Source organism: Prionailurus viverrinus, chromosome B4 (genome assembly GCF_022837055.1).
Source record: "Prionailurus viverrinus isolate Anna chromosome B4, UM_Priviv_1.0, whole genome shotgun sequence".
In the NCBI taxonomy this organism is placed as follows: domain Eukaryota; kingdom Metazoa; phylum Chordata; class Mammalia; order Carnivora; family Felidae; genus Prionailurus; species Prionailurus viverrinus.
The window spans coordinates 32,843,656-32,863,197 of record NC_062567.1 but is presented as its reverse complement, the minus strand read 5'-3'; the positions used below and the strand labels follow the sequence as shown (position 1 = coordinate 32,863,197).

Below are 19,542 nucleotides of genomic sequence, written 5' to 3'. Positions count from 1 at the left end.
TATATTGAAAAAAAATAAAATTTTTCCTTTTTTGATTTTTTAAAATTTATTTTGAGAGAGACAGAGACAGTGCAAGTTGGGGCGGGGCACAGAGAGAGAGGGAGAGTGAGAATCCTAAGCATGCCTCATGCTGCCAGTGCAGAGCCCAATGCGGGGCTTGACCTTATGAAACCGCAAGATCATGACCTGGGCTGAAACCAAGAGTCGGACGCTTAACTGACTGAGCCACCCAGGGGCCCCTCCTTTTTTGATTTATTAAAGAAAAAGGCAAAATGTACAGATCTTAAGTATATTCTTCCATTAGTTTTGATAAATATATATATATATATACCCATGTAGTTACCTCCCCAGGCAAGATATGGAATGTTTGCATCTTCTAAAAATCTCTTTGCCTCCTTCCAGCCCATCCCCACCCCACCCCTCCAAGGGTGAACTCTGTTCTGAATTCTATCACTTTACATTAGGTTTGTCTGTCCTTGCAGTGTGTACCTTTTGTGCTTGGCTTCTTTTGCACAACATAACATCTTTAAGACCACCCGTGTTGTTGTGTGTATCAGCAGTGTGTTTCCTTCTGTTGCTAAGTAGCGCTCCAGTGTGTGGGCATGCCAGCTTGCCTTTACACCTATTGATGGGCATCTGGAGTGTTTCCAGTGTGGGGCTATACTGAGCAGCTTTAGCTGCTCCAAATATTATTGACAAGTCTTCTTGTGGACATGTTTTTATTTTGCCTGATAAATACCTAGGAATGGAATTTCTGGGTGATATGCTAAAAGTGTTTGCCTTCATAAAAAACTGCCAAACAATCTTCCAAAGTTGTTTTTATTATACTTCCACTAGCAATATATGAGTTCCAATTTCTCTACATCTTTGCCAGGATGTGGTGTTATCTGTCCTTTAAATTCTAGCAGAAGGTATGGAATGGAATCTGACTGCAGCTTTAGTTTGCATTTCCTTGATGACTAAGGATGAATAGGGTCTGCTCAAGTATTTTGCCCATTTTTTATTGGGTTGTTAGTCTTTTTGTTAACAATCTGTACAAGTTCTTTATGTATTCTGGACACAGTCTGAGCCTTGCTTTTTCATTTTCTTAATGGTGCCTTTTGATGAGCAGAACTTGTTGCTTTTGATGAAATACAATTTATCAAATCTTATTTTATGTTTCGTGTTCTTCATGTTTTATCTAAGAAATCTTTGGATAAGGGTGCCTGGGTGGTTCAGTCGGTCAAGCTTCCGACTCTTGGTTTTGACTCAGGTCATGATCTCACAGTTCGTGAGACTAAGCCCCACACTGGGCTCTATGCTGACAGTGTGGAGCCTGCTTGGGATTTTCTCTCCCTCTCTCTCTGCTCTTCCCCACCCCCCTCTCTCTCAAAGTAAATAAATAAACTTAAAAAAAAAGAGAAAACTTTGGATAACTTCAGGTCATAAAGATCTTCTATGTTTTCTTATAGAAGACTAACAATTATTGCTTTTACATTGAGGCTATGATCCATTTCAAATTAATTTTTCTTTAAAATTTTTTTTAAGTTTATTCATTTTGAGAGAGAGCAGGGGAGGAGCAGAGAGAGAGGGAGAGTGAGAATCTCAAGCAGGCTGTGCACTGCCAGAGTGGCTGGAGCCCGTCATAGGGCTCAAGTCCATGAACTGTGTGAGACCATGGCCTGACCTGAAATCAAGAATCCTACACTCAACTGACTGAGCCATGAAGGTGCCCCTCAAGTTAATTTTTTTTATGGTGTGAGATATGGCTCACTATTTATTTTTTTCATACATTTATTTAGTAGTTCCAGCACCATTTGTTAAAAAGACCTTCCTTTCTACATTGATTTGACAAGGTGGCTTTGTTGAAAATCAGTTGACAATATGTAAGTTTATTTCTGGATTCTCTATCCCTTCGTCTATTCTGGGTTCTTTTTGTTTGTTTGTTTGTTTGTTTAGAGAGCACAAGCAGGGGAGGGACAGAGAGAGGGAAAGAATCCCAAGCAGGATCTGTGCTGTCAGTGCAGAGCCCAGTGTGGGGCTCGATCTCATGAACCATGAGATCACGACCTAAGCTGAGATCAAGAGTCACAGGAGCTTAACTGACTGAGCCACCCAGGTGCCCCTATTTTGTCTATTTTTATGTCAATACCACCCTGCTTGGCTACTATAGCTTTACAGTCAGTTTTGAAATCACATAGTACGAAACATCTAAATTTGTTCTTATTTTTCAAGGTCATTTTGGGCATTATTTAGGTCCTTTACATTTTCATATAGGTTTTAGAATCACCTTCTCCTGTTCACTTCTTATGCTATATCTAGCATAAGTCTGTTCAAATTTTGATTGGGATTGTATTGGATCTACTGGTAAGTCTGATGGATGGAGAATGGATGACTTAGCAATATTGACTAACAACCTGTAAACATGGTTATATCTTTTTATTAATTTAACTTTTTGACATTCTTTCTGCAACATTATGCAGTTTTGAGCGTAGAGGTCATATATGACTTTGTTAAATTTATTCGTAAGTTTTTTATGTTGTTTGATGCTATTGAAATTTGAAATTAAAAATAATTTATTTCCAATTGTTTGCTGATATATATAATGCAATTGATTTTTATAGTATTGATCTTGTGTTCTGTCAACTTGCTAAATTTATCTGTTAGTTCTAGTAGTTGTTTTGCAGATTCTTGGAATTTTCTGTGTAAACAATCATCTTGTCTATGAATAAAGACAGTTTTACTTCTTCCTTTGTAATTTTTGTGCCTTTTGTTTCCTTACCTATTGTAAGGATAGATCCTTGCAGGGTCCAGTGCAATGTTGAACAGAGGTGGTGAAAGCAGACATCTTTCCTTTGTTCACACTTTTCGGGAGAAAGTGTTTAATATTCCACCATTTAAAGTTAGCCTTTTCATAGATGCCTTTTACCAGATTGAAGAAGTTTCCTTTTGTTTCCAGTTAAATTTTGTCAAATGCTTTTTCAGCATCTATTGAGATGACCATATGGCGCTTTTCCCTTATGCTGTTAATGTAATGAATTACATTAATTGACTGACTTTTTTGAATGTTAAACTAGCCTTACATTCTTGGGATAATTCCACTATGTGCTATCATTGCCATTTATCTTATACTTGGGTACATTATAAGCCCTACAATACAATGTCAAAACCTTTGCTTTAAATAGTTGTCTTTTTGAGGAGTTCAAAAAAAGTCTCATATTAGTGCACACATTTACCATTTCCAGTGCTGTTCATTTCCTCATATAGATCTGAGTTTCCATCTGTGTCATTTTTCTTCAGCCTCAAGAACTTCCTTAAGCATTTCTTATAGGGCAGATCTGATGGTGATAAACTCTGTTCTCTTTTATAAGAAAATGTCTAAATACACATCTTTTGGGAGGATATTTTCTCCATACATAGAAATTTGGGTTGAGAGTTTTTTTTTTCCTTTTGGCATTTAAAACATTTTATTTTATATTGTTTTTGATGAGAAGTCAGCCATAATTTTATTACTGCTTTCCTCTAGCTTCTTTTAAGACTTTCCTATATCTTTGATTTTCAGCTGGTATATTATGGTGAGCCTAGATGTGGTTTCTTTTTCTTTTTATCTGCTTGGGGGGTTGCTGAAAATTTTATATCTTCTGGGTGATGTTTTTCACCAAATTCAAGATATCTGGGGCATTCTTTTTTGCAAATACCTTTGTTCCATTCCTTCTCCCTTCTTCTGGGATTCTAAGGACATAATGCCAGACCATAGGTAACTGAGGGATAATTTTTTTTCAAACATTTTTTCAAAATTTTCTTTGTTCTTCAGAATGGATAATTTCTATTTATCTGTCTTCAAATTCACTGTCCTTTTTTCCTCCAACTGCTGATAAGCCCATCCAGTAAAAATTTCATTTCAGATATTGTACTCATCAGTTTTAGAATTTCCACTTGGTTCTGTGGTGGTTTTATATACTGTGTCAAATTAACTAAGCTGGATCTACATTTCCAGACTTACTTCCCTGAATGGTTCCAAGTTAGGGCTGGCCAAGAGAGAAGTTTGCATGAGATTTGTAAGGCAGAAGGGAAGTAGCAGCCATTTTACACGCTAAAGGTAAGTATAGCATATCGAGCACTTGCAGCTTGCTCTGATCTCTGGGCTTTCCCAACAGAAACTTTCCCCAGCTGCCACCGGATCTCCTCCTTCAGCTTTCCTGAGATCTGAGCCTGGTGACTGTGCAGCTCCACAAGAATGGCATTAGCTCTTTCTTGCAGATTGCCCATATCCTTGAGATTAGAGGTAGTGAGAGACAGATGTGGGTTTTAGTTGTGCTTATGCTTCCTATTTTTCCTCATGGGTTTCAGTCTGTTCTTGTTCCCTCTCCTGCACCACCACCTCCCCCCCCACCATTTCATCCAGCTTTCCTTTTAAATCGCTAGTCCTACTGACCTATGATGACTTCAAACTCACCACTAGATGCAGAGACACCAGCCTTACAAACTTCTTTACCAGCAATAACAATCTCATAATGTTTAACCCCTGGAGTAAAACCCTATATTCATATCACTTGTAGTGGACCTACTTTGATTAAACCCCAACCATTTCTCTGCTGAGACTCTCCATTTATTCACTCATTCTGACTGCTCTTTAATTCCTTGTGCAAATGTGTTATATCTGCTATAAAGTCCTTCTAATCCAACAACTGGTCATCTCTGGGTCAGTTTCTAAGACTGCTTTTTCTTTTAACTATGTGCCACATTTTCCTTTTTCTTCATGCACCTGCTAATTTTTATGCTATACTGGCTATTGTAAAGAATAGGTTGGAGATACCTTGTTTTCCTCTGACAAGTGTTGATTTTTATTTTAATCAGCAGATAAATAATTAGCTGATCACCTTGAGCATGTGGAGGCTTGGATTTACATTTTTGTTAGGGTGGGTCTGTTTCAACTTTGTCTTTAGGTCTAGAGTGAATCTCTTGGTCTTGGGACATAGTTTTTGCTCCTAAAGTATAACTCTTCTGTGCTTTCAAAGAAAATCCTGAGGTATTTACCATGCCTCTTCACCTTGGTGTGACTTAGACTCCAAACTGTCTTCATTACCATAGGCAACAGTTGAAATCCTTGTTCTGATTTTCAACTCTTTCAACTGTTGCTTTCCCCTGGGTAGAGTCTCCCCTGCGTATATGTACTTTAAGGTCAGTCAAGAATTTGAGAGGAGTTTGTTTACATATATTAGGGCCAGCCCACCTGTAGGATCCCTTATTTCTAGGGTATTTTCTTTAATTTCAATACACTCTGAGAGCCCAAGTTCTGTTAGTTGATACTTCAAGATGGTAACTATAGCTTTCTGCTTGAATTATAGCTATTTCATTTAAACAGACTGGGGCATCCCTTAAGAAAAAAAAAACACATAAATGTGTGTTTAACCCAGTGTAGTTCTCTTGATTCAAGGGTTGAAGCTTCTTCAACCCTTGCTTCTGCCTGCTTTTGGCCACTTTCGCATGTCCTTAAATGTTTGTTTTTTAATATTTTGTTCAAATTTATAATTGTTATATACTGGAGAATTAGTCTATTTCAAGCTGCTCCCTCATAACTAGAATCATAACTTTGAGATAATCTTTTAAGGCTGAGGCAAAAGGAAGAGAGGAGTGGTGCTGTCTCTGAATCTTGTTAACAGAAAGAAAGAATTGGAGAGGTTTGGAAAATATGAGTAAAGAGGTGTCAGAACAATCTCCTCCTTTAATAGATTGCCTTCCTTTGCTGGAAAAAAAGTGAATGAGTGTGTAACACACAGAGAGAATGAGAAAGTGCTACAGAGCTACCCCCCTGAATCCAGTGCATAGGGATTAGAAGGTACTGGAGGAATATGCGGCAAATCTGTCCTAACTGACTATGTCAGTTGCTGGTGTGTGTGTGTGTGTGTGTGTGTGTGTGTGTGTATACACCATGCACCCATCAGCAGGGCTAACTTGGAAAAATCTAAAGGCTAGTAAAGAACACTGTCTGTCTTTCTTCCTCTCCCACTGCTAATTATTTGTTCTAAACTATCAAACAAGATGAAAATGATAAAACGTGCCAGATAAGATACTTCAGGATATTTTACCTGTTTTTTCTTTCTTTTTCTTTTTTTTAAAATAAAGTTTTAAATTAAACTAATGAACTTCATTCCTTCCTTCATTTTATTCTTTGAGAGTGTGTGTGTGAGTGGGGGAGAGAGAAAGAGAAAGGGAAAGAGAAAGAGAGAGAGAGAGAGAGAGAGAGAGAGAGAGAGAGAGACTCTTAAGCAGACTCTATGCTCAGTGAGGAGCCTGATGCAGGGCTTGATCCCATGATCATGACCTGAGCTGAAACCAAGAGTTGGACACTCAACTGACTAAGCCACTTAGGTGTCCCTGTCTTTTCTTAGGATGTCTTAGGATATCTGTCCAGGATGCTACTGATGGTTTAGAAATTATGATACCTATTACTGGTCCACATTTTGGGGAAAACAGACAGCTATCAAAATGGCCAATAGGAGGCCTACAAGCCAAAGCTGGACTCCTTTCAATTTGATATCTTAGATATTGGCCCAGATTGTGTTTTCAATATTTTTGGAATTAAATGCACATTAAAAAATACAGATTATTAGTTGTCTCCTTTAGATGATACATGTAACTCTTCAGTTCCCAGAACCACAAATACTGAGGCTTGTCTCTATTACTCACATTTCTGAACACAGCCTATCTGACCCCATAGGTTTTTGAGTTTGTGAGCCCTGCTCTAAATCTTGCTGGGTTGCCATTACTGTCTTGTGAATGCCACCATACTTACCTGTCTGGTGTTTAGGAAAAAAGGTCTAAATTGATCCATGGGAAGTAAGGATACATGTAAAATCCCCTAGAGAAAACAACAAAACAAACTACACCTGCCAGAAGGATGGCTTGAATGATGACAGATATTCCCACAATGCTTTAAGAAAGCTTTCCTTGGCCTAGATATGAAGAGTGTTTCTAGTGAGGAACGAGTTTGTGAGGTGAGACACACCACTGAGCTGCGAAGGATGGGATAGAGTGGCAGGCGAGAAAACAATGGAACTGTCTGTGACTCTTAAAAAGAGAAGACACATTGGGCAGACAGAGCAATTGGTAGTGAAAAAAATGTAGCAACATCGCAGAGTGGCCTCATAATAGATCAGAGCAGCAGGAGGCTGGATACCACAGTAGTGGCCACATAGCAAAATGTCCTACACACACAGTGCAGGTGTGATGGCTTCTGAGCATGGAAGTAAAGAGATGAAAGATTAGAGTTGAGTTATGATATAATGAGGTGGAGGGATAGGAGAAGACAATGAATTTTAAAGATGGAAACAGAATTCTAAAGAGACTCTTGGGAAGTCTTTAAGGCTGGAGAGTGAGTAGAGAATTCAGGGCTACTCCTACAAAAAAGCCTTAAACATTAGTGGTTAAGAGTGTGGGGTCTAGGGGTGCCTAAGTGGCTCAGTTGGTTAAGCATCTGACTCTTGAAATCAGCTCAGGTCACGATCCCAGGGTCGTGGAATCAAGCTCCATGTCGGGCTCCAGTCTGGGTGCGGAGCCTGCTTAAGATTCTCTCTCTCTCTCTCTCTCTCTCTCTCTCTCTCTCTCAGAAAAAAAAAAGAGCATGTGGTCTAGAATCAGACACATGAGGGCTTTGCAATTAATCATCTAGATGACTGGGCAAGTTTTTAGCCTCTCTAAATTTCCTCATCTATAAAATGGGGATAGGATATTATATACTTCATAGGATTGTGAATGTTAAGTGAATACTTATAACATGCTTAGTCGAGTTTCAAATAAATGTTAGCTACCACTATTATTTTTAGTAGTAATAGTAGTAAGGCATGAACACCTATGTGCTATGAAATGTGCATTATATCATGATCATGATCAGCGTCACCCTACTTCATGTTAAAGCACCCACATGTCTGGAAGCTTTTGTTAAATAGCACATTTGACCTGGATGGTTTATTATCAGCAATGGACACATTTCAAAGGGATGGGCAGAAATTTGAGGAGAAGTTCAGACTGTCTGGATCTGGTTAGAACTCTTGCTCAATTGGTGGCTTTGAGAAGTGTGAAGGCAGCATGAGAACATTGGGCATTGGGAGGAAAGAATAGAAGACACACTGTACCTACTTTGTAAGTCAGTCTGCATTAGATATAGTATAGCTATATTCCAATCTATCTGGGAGTTGCTGTCTGCCATGTGCATGTTAAAATTTTCATTACAGCTACCTGAAATGTTTTGGTTGGGCTGGGCTAAGGAAGAGCTCCTTCATGCATGTAAGCAGGAGTCTGTTGGGATAAAGGTGGAGGTACATGGAAGAAACCTTTACTCTTTTGGATCAGGAGAAAGAGCTGCTATAACTGGTGACATCATTGATATTGTCCAGTCTGCCTAAAGGAGGCTCTTCTCAGCCGAGAGCTTATAAAAAGCAGGCAACTGCCACAGAAATCAGATACTGGTCCCAGTGAAATTCAGCCCATGTGTCTAAAGGGAATGCAATGAATTGCTTTTCCTTTCCAATGCTTTCTTGTTTGGCTTCCATGGAGGTTTGTGTTTGTGGAAGAACTTGGGTCTAATTGTTGCAGACAGATGCCTGTGTTCTTTTAGCTGAGGCAGATGGGCAACAAGAGGAGGAGGTGGGGGTGGTTGTGAGGGAGGAGGTGACATTTGTAAATATGTCAAGGGACAATGAAAATTCACCACAAATGCAGTGGAACCTTTTAAATGAGAAGATGAAATGATCTTTTATAAATGATGTGTAGATCTGGGAAGACAGCAATGGCATCAGTGAGTGTATTGATTCTTGACTATCTGTGGTTACAGTGGATGAAAATCAGCTCTAAGGAGTGGCAATTATTTTCAACCTCTTCCCATATAACACGATTTCAAGAGTTGCTAACAATTTATAAAATTAACTGTCGCTTTTCCCCTTTCCATAACAAACAACAAAAGAGCCAAATAGCAGGCAGCATCAGGAAGAAAAAAGCGCTGTAAATGCCTTGAGCTAAACCTACTGCTTCTCTTGGTAGTCTCCAAAGAACTGATCATTTTGTGGCCTGATGTTTTCTCTGGGGTTGATGCACATTTTGGATATACTCTCTAGTCAAGCCCCATAGACTACAGCAAGCACTCAAGACTTAAGCTCTAATTAAGCTAGGTCAAAGTCCCTTGTCACCTCCCCAAATCTCAAACAACTGGGAAGCTGCCTTCCTGGTACCAGACCCTGGTTCTTTCCTTCGAGCACCTTACCCCTTTGTCCAGTGGAACCTTCACGTCCATAGAGAGAGACCCTGTTTCCCCATTGATCATGGCTGTTCTCAGCTTCAAGAGGAAAGATAATGGTATTAGTTCCCTGGCTCACACTGGAGGGCAGAAGGCACTGAGCTTTATTGACCAGACTGGAGGTGATCCCTAGGAATAGTTTCAGTTCTTCCCTTTTTCCTTTAAGCAGAATACACAGGAGGGAACATAGATATGATTCTAGGTTCCACTCAGCTTATAGTTCCAGACATTCACCAAGATAATGCTCCCAAGTACACTGATGTATGAGAGAACATAGTGCCATATTACTGAGACACAATTTTTTCTGAATGAGCTATTGACCCCAAAAGTCAGAATGAAATACCACTGGAGCTCAGCCTCTGTGCTCCAGACATGGCTCATTCAGCCTCAGCACCCCCTGGGATTCAGTAAGATATTGCTATGTTATTACAGCAGTAATACAGAACTGCTTCTGGTCTGGACTTGGAAAGCCTCCATGGGGAGGAACAGGGTGGTCTCAGAGCTCATGGCCCCACAGCTGGCCTGAGTACTGGCTGTAGAGCTACACCAGCTTCTATTTCTCCTGCTTTCCCCACTCACGGTTTCAGCTCGGTCTTCCCACTCCACTTCAGAGAGATCCACGCTGTTGTAGTTAGGTTTGGGTTTGAGTTTCTTCCCGTCTCTGTACTGGAGTGGGCAGGTCATGAAGAAAGACATGAGGTTAAAACATAAGACCCTGCTATAAAGCCTTACAGATATATTCATAAAATCAAAGAATCTCAGTGATTCTTTAAAGGTTATCTGGGTCAACCTTCCAGCTGATGCAGCATTTCCCTTCCCAAAATTTGTGACAGATGGTCTCACGGCCTCTGAGTGAGTATTTCCCATGATGAGGAGCTCCCTATTTTGTGAGTCAGCCTGTTTTGGTTTTGGACAGCTCTAAATCGTTAGAAAGCTCTTCCCCATACAGAGCTGAAATCTGGCTCCTTGTTACTTTTACCCATTGGTCTTATTCTTTCCCTGGAGCTGCACATAATGTTTTCCACCTGACAACTCTTAAGGTTTGGAAGGTGCTTGTTACTCCTGACTTCACTTCTATAAGCTAAACATTCTCAGGTTGTAGATCCCTCAGGTCCCTCTGAATATGCTCTACTTTGTCCATGCCATTCCCAAAATGAAGTGCCCAGGACGAAAGTCAATATTTTAGATGGGGTTCTGACCAGTGTAGTGTGGGTGTGACCTGTGTGGACCAAAATATCGTATGGCTTTGACTGCTGCCTCTGATTCTACTGGATTTTCAGGGCAGCTACACTGCCCTAATGGCCCAAATAGAGTTTTCAGTCAGTTAAGTGCCCTTGGCCTTCCTCACATGGTACACTGTTAAATTGCATCTTTTCAATATTATGCTTGAGCATTGAATATTTTGCAGAACTTTCCATGCATCCTAATATATTCATCTTGTTAGTTTCAGTCCATTGTTTATAATACTGCCTGAATACTAATTTCCTCCCTTAATGTATTATCCACACCTTCCAGACTTGGTGTCATCTGATTTCTATGTTTTCATCTTGTTGATTGAATTCTTGAATGGGACAAAGCCAAGGACAGGCAGATTCTACACTGCCTAATAAAGACCTCCCTCCAGCTTGACATAGAGCCATTAATCAAGTCTTTGAATGTTGTTGTTTTTTGGCCCTGACTTCCATCTCTCCCTGCCACCCTCTCTCTGATACCAAGACAGATATTGTCAAGGTATCTGCTACTAGGTTGGCAGCACTTTCCAGGTTTAGTTTAATAATAGGTCAAAAAAGGAAACAGGATGGTTTATTGTCAGGGTAAATTAAGAATTAATCAGAGGGTCTACTTTTAGCAGAATGGGGCCCTGAAGATGCTTAAAAGACTGAAGTCCCCTATCACTGTGTATCTTGCTTCTGCCAGTTTTTTCTTTTTTCAAGAAAGTGTCACCTTATTTCTGGGAGATTTGCATGATGATGGCCCCAGTAGTATTCTTTCATTCTTCTCTTTTTCTCTGCACCCATGCTTGGATGATGCTTCTGTTCTTGGCCTTGGTGATGCTGTGCTTATAGCAAACAGCCCTGCCCTGCCATATTTTACACCAGATCTGTTTCTTTTGAGTAAGGTGCAATACTCGTCATTCATTTCTATTTTCTAATTCCTGATGATACATGAAAGATCATCTTTAGCTCATTTTATTAAAACCACAGTTCTACTTTGTATAACTTGGAGCACAGACAGAGAGATTTCAGGCCAGAAGTATGGCTCTTGATCCACTTTCAGTTTATTACTAGGCAAATCCTCTATTATTTTTATTTTTTAACTTAACTGTTATTCTTCTTAATACCTACCACAAATTGATAGTGCTTTCCTTAGGAATCTCATCATGGTGGCTTTACATAATAATGTTTGTTATGTAATAATATTCTACATACTATTTTTCTCTAATCATTTCATTTGTTCAAGTCTATTTGTGTATACTCTATTTCCTTAATTAGATATAACCTTCTGTTTATAGTATTCTCAGAGTGTTATAAGGTCAGGCACCCAGTAGGTCCACAATATTAATTGATTGGGTGAAGTCTTATATTCATCTAGATTATATAGATGGTGACTGATGAGTTTCTGACCATTGCCCTTCAATTTTACAAGTCAGCTCCATGATTGACATATTATTTTTTTTTCCTAGTGAATCATCTTATTGCCACTGGGAATGCTCCCTATAGAACCCACTGGTAGAGGTCAGTGACCCATTATGGGTTCAGATGCTTGCCCAGTAGAGTCTGAATTGGGAAGACAACATGGCTTCCAGTGTGCCCTGATCTCTACTATGAACTTCTATATTTTGCCTTCAATAGCTCAGTCATTTGCTTTATGGACACTCAGTATCTATCTGAACCAAATTGAAATGGAATTTGGCTTAGAATGATTTCTTCAAGTGGTACCTGGGGCAGATGAGCCCCTTAGTAAGTTCTCACAAAGATGCTCTGCTTGGTATTGTCTTCAGCTGCCATTTCAATTTAGTGTGAGACTTTAAGGGGAAAGGGCTAAGGTTCCTGTAGGACTTAACTGCCTTCTTCCTACTTCCCTGAACAATCACACTGAAAGGTGTGGCCATTGTCATCAATAGCAGCCAAGTGCCCAGACCAGAGGCATCAGGGAGCCCCTAGCCCTGGAGGCAGAACTTTTAGATAGAATGATGCAACTTTTTTGGTCATCAGTTGTTCTGTTGAATGCATGTGAAAATGTTCCCAGCCCCATGCATCAAGATGGAGCAAGCTAGGAAGGAGGCAGGAGTGCTAAGGAACATATCATCCCAAGACAAACTCTGGGGAGCCTCAGCTTTACTGCCCCTCCCCCCCACCTCTCATGAGACTCTTCCCTTGCCATTTTTATTGTTAACTCAATGTTCACACCCCCTTGAGGAGGGGGCAGTCCCTGGAGTTCTGCTGATACCACTGTAAGACTCCAAGAGGAGTGTGGAGCAACTGAGGCAGTGACAGGAATGTAAGTGGAAGCTTGTCCTTCAGGGAAAACTGCACATTTCATTATATGCTTTCTGGACTGTTCATTAATCAGTTCACCTATTTTTTTGTTTTGTCTTTCCTGCTAGATTACAAACAGTTTGAAGACAGAAACCATGACTTAAATTTTTTTTCTTATCCATTGGGTTCTTAAATGGAGCCCAATGTATGTTCATTGTTTTAACTGATTTTATGAACTGTCCCCAAATCCCATATAGTTAAGATCCCAATGCAAGTAAGATCTGTACCTACCAGGGGTCGGAGGTCAGGATGTGAGAGAATGTAGCCATTGTTAGTGTTCAAAAAGGCATATCCATGCACTCCGAGCTGCCAAAAAACAACAGGGATTGAGGGGTGTCAGACCTGTTGTTTGGGCTGGAGAACTGGAGCTGGGTGAGGGTTGGATTGCAGGACTATTAAAGATGGCAGCTCACAGCAGTGAGTTTTTCAAATAAGAATATAACTGAGCCAGCATAATGCTTCTAGCCATTGATTCTGAATTCCTTTCTAAGTTTTAGTGTTTGTAGCAGCCACAATAATGCATATCATTACTCAGCCTCTTCCCCATCACATGCTCTATCTAGGTGCTTTGATGATTTAATCTCATTTGTTCCCCAAACAGGACTGCATGGCATGGAGGAGCAGATTGAAAACTGAGGCACCAGGAAGGGAAAGAACTTTCTGAAGCCCACAGAGCAAGTCAGAGCTGGTGGTGACACAGGGTCCCAGAAATCCAAACCACTGCCACCAGGCTCAGTGCCTGTACTTCTCTGTGGGGTGGGATTGAGGGGCCCCATCCCAACTCTGGGCTTGGCTGCAATGCCTGCAAAAAGACTCCTGAGCCTGGTAGCACAGCTCCCAGGGAGCCTGTGACCCCCCACTCAGGCATCTTATCCAGGCTCACCTTGTACCGGGGTGCCAGTTTCATCAGCTCTCTCAGGGCCACATCAGAGCCCACCACACCCAGGAGAATGCCATGGGATCGCTGGAAAGAAAAATACCTGGTTCAGGGGGAGGCCAGGCTTCCCTGTGCACAAGGCTGGACTGGACCCTTGGCCTTCCCAGAACCTGGAAGATATAAGCCACTTCCTTATATGACCCTTCCTCTGCAGTTGGATTTTAGGCTGAGCTCTCTGGAATAAAAATCTAGAACCTACTGGAAGAGGCCCCAGGAGAAATCTCAGCTGCAGGGAAGATTAATTTCCAGTATTAATATTTAAATCATAATATTTAAAAGAAATACAAAGTTGAATAAAATATTAATTTTCATAGCAGAGGCTGAGTATCAGAATCTGAAGGACCATAATCTATGGATGCTCTGAACACACAAGGCCTATAAGGAAACATTTTCTGACCAGATAGAGGATGGAAGGTTCTAGAAAGTCCTTTACCAGAGGCCTTTACAAATTAGAGGCTGTCCAAACTGGTAGGCTAAATGTTGTTTTGCCAGAAAGTTGGCAGGTGACTTTTATAGCCTTATATCCTCAGGACAGTGGTCCCACGTGCATAAAAATAAGACAACCCCAAAATGACTAAGCAGAATCAAGGGGTGAGTTTGGGAAGTATGGACCCCACTCCACCTCCCACCCTCACTCCCCTCCCAACCAAGAGATTCTGATATAAATGGTTGGGCATAGGGCTTGGAATCTGAATATAAAACCCTTCTGAGGTGGTTCTGATGCCCATCCAATCAAGAACCATTGGTCTAATGATGCCAGCCAGGGACCCCAACTTTTAAAATCTGCTGGAACTTCTGAGAGAGCAGCCACTCACCGTTTCATTCTTCTTGCTGAAGACTGGCATGGCCACAGTGGTGAGGAGCATCAAGCTCTGTGCCTGTGAAGTGAATAACTGCCAGGGAGGAAAGAGCAAAGGACAGAGATCTCAGAGTCCATAGTGTGGAGGACCCACAGTCACCAATGTCAACTATTGCTGAAGTGTCACCTTCCAACAGGAAGACGAAACCACAAGTGAGGTTCCCCTTCTCTGCAAAAGGACAGCTGGCAGAAATGCTGAAGGAGAGAGGTGGGCTGGAAAGGGGACCAGGCCAGTGTCTCTTAGCAATGATAGTCCTAAACCAGGACAAGTGTCAAAACTCCAGAGCCCACAACCCAGGTCCCAAACATGCTCATGAAGTACTCTTGTCTTGGCCATGCCAACGATGAGCATGAGCCATGGAAGGGGCACATCACACACATGCCCAGAAATCTCTGCTATGGATCCAAATGACAGCCCAGGGCAGTTAAGAGGGAGAAGGACATTGACACAGAGCCACCTACAAACACAAGCACATGCATGAGGAAGCATAGCTCAAGGGCAGGCATAGTTGTAGCTGACCTCAGGGTCACTCCCAACACACATGGGACAGACCCACAACCTCTTCGTCACTCAGAACACCAGAGCCACATCATTCCACACCTCCCAAATGGCCCTCCTCCCTGACTGCCTCATCTCATTGTGCAGCCTCCTTCAGCCTCCTTGGAAGGGGCTCTGCACAAGCACCCCACTTTATCATGAAGATAGGTCCTCACAGGTGGCATGCACAGGTATGTTTAATATGTGTGATCTTCATCAGGATCAACCAAAGGAGGGTGCTGAGCCATGGAAGTCTATAGTATACTTTCTTGGAGAATGAATAACTTTTAAAAAATTGAATATATTTGACATATAATATTGTGTAAACTTATGGTGTTGCTTTGATACATTTACATATTGTCACATGATTGCCATTGTAGTGATGTATTTTACATTACATAATTATAGTAAGATATTGTCTATATTCATTATACTATGCATAGATCATTAACCATCAAGTCTCTTCCCCTTCATCATCTGATTTTTCACTTTAGAGTTTGGAAGTAAGGTTTTCTGAAAGTGAGTAGTTTCAGGTAACTAATGTTTTAGTAGCTACTGGAACCAGGAGGACCCTGGGGTTGACCAAGGGGATGCAAGAAGCAGCCTGGGTCCCTGATGACCAGGAAGTTCCTCATCAGCTCTGGGATGCCACCTCTAAAGTTCTTTTACATGAGAGAGAAGTACACTTTTCTCTTATTTAAGCCACTATGTTCAGGTCTCTCTCAATCCCAGTCTGAGACTTTACCACTGAAGCAGGTGGCTATGTATGTGATATGATTTGAAAAGTGCCAGGAAGGTCCCTCTTGCCCCCACACATCTCATCTACTTTGGCTATCTATTCCTTTGTGTAAATCACTGCAACCCACAGGCAGTCTCTGAAAGTGCAGGAAGGGGAGCACCTGATGAAGCCATAGTATCTTGAATTACTGGTTGGCTACCTTTCTTCCTGAAACAGGTAGGAGAGAAGAACAATGAGGGAGGTGAGGACAATGGGAAGAAGGGAGACACAAGTCTGGAGAAAAGGGGTTCTATCCATGGAGAATAGCCTTGGGCATGTCTGCTCACGGGGTTTCTGGGCCTTTGGGGGTAACATACAGACAATGGGTCTTCTAGTGGGCTGAAGGTATTCACCCCTTCATGCCATCTCCTGAGGAGGTGCTCTGCTCACCCCTCTCCTGACCCAGGAAGTTACCTATTACTACCTGGGGCCCCTAACTCTGGATCAGGGTCAGGCCCCCACCTTGCTGTCCATGTAGGCTTCTGTCCAGGTGATGTCATGGTCATGGTTGATGACCATGGGGCGGCTGAGCACGTGCAGGTACTCCATCACATTCTCCTGTGCATCTGCCAGTGTGGAGATCTGTGTATAGTAGCCTGGCAGAGGAAAGGGTTGTGTGGTTGTGAAAAGCTGGGGGTTCAACTTGGAATCACTCTGCAGGGCCCACAAATGCTCCCCCAGCTGCTCTCAGCTTACAGGTTGGGCTCTCACTGGGAGCTGCCCTGGGCCACAGGGAACTACTTCCCCCAAGGTTGTGTCCTTTCCCGCGGGCAGCTGGAGGCCAGTGGTGCTGCCTTAATCTGGGAGAACTGTGGGGGGACTTCTCAGTCCAGAAATGCCACAGGAGCAGCAGGGGCCTTGTGGCTCTTTTTCCCTCTCATGATTATGCCCTCCTCAGTTCCTTACAGGGTCACCTCCCAAGAGCACCCCCTCCTGCAGGCAGCTCTGTATTGGGGTCCAGTCTAAGACAGTAGCTTGGTGTCCCCTAACCCCCCCTATCTCTGACTACTGTCCTTCCTTGTTTATAGGGAGGGGTGCTATAGACTTTTGGTTGTAGCCACAGTGATATTTAAAAGAGCAAATGGCTTATAAGGCTCTGAATGCCTTAGTACATGTTTACCTGTCTGGTCTCATTGTGCATCACTTCCCACAAAACATTCATTCCACCCTCCAAAAAGTGAAACTGCTTTCCATTCCCAGCATGCTCTTATCTCACACCCTTTGAACATGATCTTCACTCTCTCTGGAACACTCTTTAATGCTCTCTATGTTGGCTGACTCCTACCGTTCTCTATATCTCAGCATAGACACTTTTTCCTTTAGGAAGCCCTCCCTGCCACCTCCAAATGGGGGAAGTGCCTCTCCCATCACTCTCCCAGCCCCTGTAAGGGGCTCTGCCCTTACAGTTTATATCACCACTGATGGCTGATTTGTCTGTTTGCTCTACTGGACAGCAACAAGAGCAAGACTGAGTCCATCCTGACCACAATTTGGAAACTTTGCCAGGCATGACAGTACATTCTCAATAAACTTTGGTCGAATCAATAGGGACCAAGTTGCATTGCACAGCCCAGATCTTTGGCTCTGGCCAGAGACAGATGAGGACTGCACCCAAAACATTATTCTAAAGAAAATTATGACCCTCTGCTTTGTCTGGAAGCAGAACCAGAGTAAATGGACTTAATTTGCAACAGAGGAATGGAGGCTAGACATCAGAAAGAACTGACATTTAAACTGTAGGTCTCACCCCTGCATCACTCTGTCTGTATTATGATTCATACAGGCTTTATTTGAAGAGAGAATTTTCTCTTCTGCAAACACTGGACAGGTGACCTCTCAGTTTCATTTCAGGTGACTTTATAAGTTAGAGTCCTGCAGGGGTAATCATGTATTTACTCAAGGGTTCCTGGGGCAATCTACATTTTGTCTAGATTTTTCCAAGTTAGAAGGAGGGGCAGATACTGTTATCTTGACACAGTACCTCTGTAAGGCCCCAATACAGGAACCATGGCTCAGAACCTCCAATGACTGGGTGCAGGCTGCAAGCAGCTGTGCTCACACACCACCTACCTTTGTTGTTGCATGCAATCCACTTCATGCGGTCAGCAAAAGTCACTTCTCTTCCAATCAGATAAGTGAAAACTCGAACCTAATCCACAAGACACAGATGCACTCAGCAGACATAGATCCTGGCCATAAGTAGTGTTAATATTATTTATGTGAGCCTTGGATGTCAGGTCAAGCATTTTGCTGACTTTGAATTCTCCACTCTCATCCTTTTGACCAGAAAGGACCCTGAGGCCTAGGCAGCAATGGGACTTGCCAGGACCATGGTAATGTGAGCCAGGTATAGCGTGGAGGGTCACAGCCTGACAGTTTTCATCTGAACACCACATCTGGTCTCTCACCCAGAACACTTTCTCACATGAGTCCTCTGTGCCTAGGGTCACCATAATTTTGGAACACCAATCTGGGACATTTACTAATGTGTCTAATGGAGCAGGACATTTGAACTCAGGGCAGGCCTGGTTTTTCTGGGCACCACTGGTTATCCTATGCAGGCAGTAAGAGAACGCTTCCCTTGGCCCCTTCCCCTGCCCCCTTGACTTCCACCAGAAGGGTAACCTTGCGGTCAGGCCAGTTGTACTTCTCAAATACTGGCTCATAGTCTTCCACAGCCCCATCGGTGATCAGCATGATGGCCTGGTTGCAGAGGCTTCCTTGCCGGGCCTCTTGGAACTGTGTGGGGAAAGGACAGGTAACATGACTACAGCCCAACTGTCCCCCCCACACCTCCACCCCGTCTCCTAACCCTTTACTCTCCTGGAGCTTCACCAGGTGTCGGTACCTGCTTCAGGATCTGGAAGGCTTCAGTCAAGGCTTGGTTCACGACCCCCACACCCTTGACCATCAGCTCATCTACCAGCTGTTTGAAATGCTATCATGGGTAAGAAATTAGAGGAGAGTCAGTGGATTGATGGCCAAGGAACCTTCATCTGTGGTCTTAATTTCAGAGGCTGTTTAGAGCTATTTGCCCAGAACATGACTACAGGATCCATCTCTTCATGATCCAGCTAATTTCATGGCTGGACCCTACAACAGATGTTTCTTAAATGCCCCCAAGATAAACAGAAAGAGTGCAAGTGGCTAGGTGCAAACACATCCCCACTACTGGAAGGAAATGCCAAGTGTGAGCCCATCCAGAGCAGGGAGGACAGTTCAGGCAGACCTGCTGGGAACCAATGCCCAGATCCCCAGCATCCTCAGCACCCAGACCTACATAACCCAATGGTGAGCATTTCACAGAAGAAACCATGGAGGTCACCAGGGGCTCCAGTGTCCAACCCGAGGCTGGGATTCAAGAAGAAGCCAAACTCAAATTCTCCAGTCACAGAAAGAAGGATCTGTGACCTGCAAACTTTTCCTTTCAAAAAAGTTACCACATCCTCTCCTCCTTGGCCTTTGAGAAAGACTCAATCCAATGGGTTTGAACTTCTCTTCCTTTTGGGGAAGTTCTTCATGAGGACTGATACAGTGGAAAGACCCACAGAGGAGGCAAAGAGGGAAACTGAGTCATGGATAATCCACAGAGTGAAAAAGCAGTTCTGAATAAGTGAGAT

General features: G+C 42.5%; 1 protein-coding gene across 1 annotated transcript in view; it reads right to left on the bottom strand.

Annotated features, from left to right (window-relative positions):
* Positions 1-19,542, bottom strand: part of CACNA2D4 (calcium voltage-gated channel auxiliary subunit alpha2delta 4) — a 111,624-nt gene that overhangs the window by 64,920 nt on the left and 27,162 nt on the right. The window contains exons 10-18 of the mRNA XM_047866840.1: positions 18,771-18,860; positions 18,548-18,661; positions 17,993-18,071; positions 16,385-16,518; positions 14,563-14,640; positions 13,694-13,774; positions 13,042-13,116; positions 9,851-9,937; positions 9,239-9,310 (exon numbers count right to left, since the gene is read on the bottom strand). Coding sequence (XP_047722796.1) covers positions 9,239-9,310; positions 9,851-9,937; positions 13,042-13,116; positions 13,694-13,774; positions 14,563-14,640; positions 16,385-16,518; positions 17,993-18,071; positions 18,548-18,661; positions 18,771-18,860 — 810 coding nt within the window. The remainder of the gene's footprint in view (positions 1-9,238; positions 9,311-9,850; positions 9,938-13,041; positions 13,117-13,693; positions 13,775-14,562; positions 14,641-16,384; positions 16,519-17,992; positions 18,072-18,547; positions 18,662-18,770; positions 18,861-19,542) is intronic.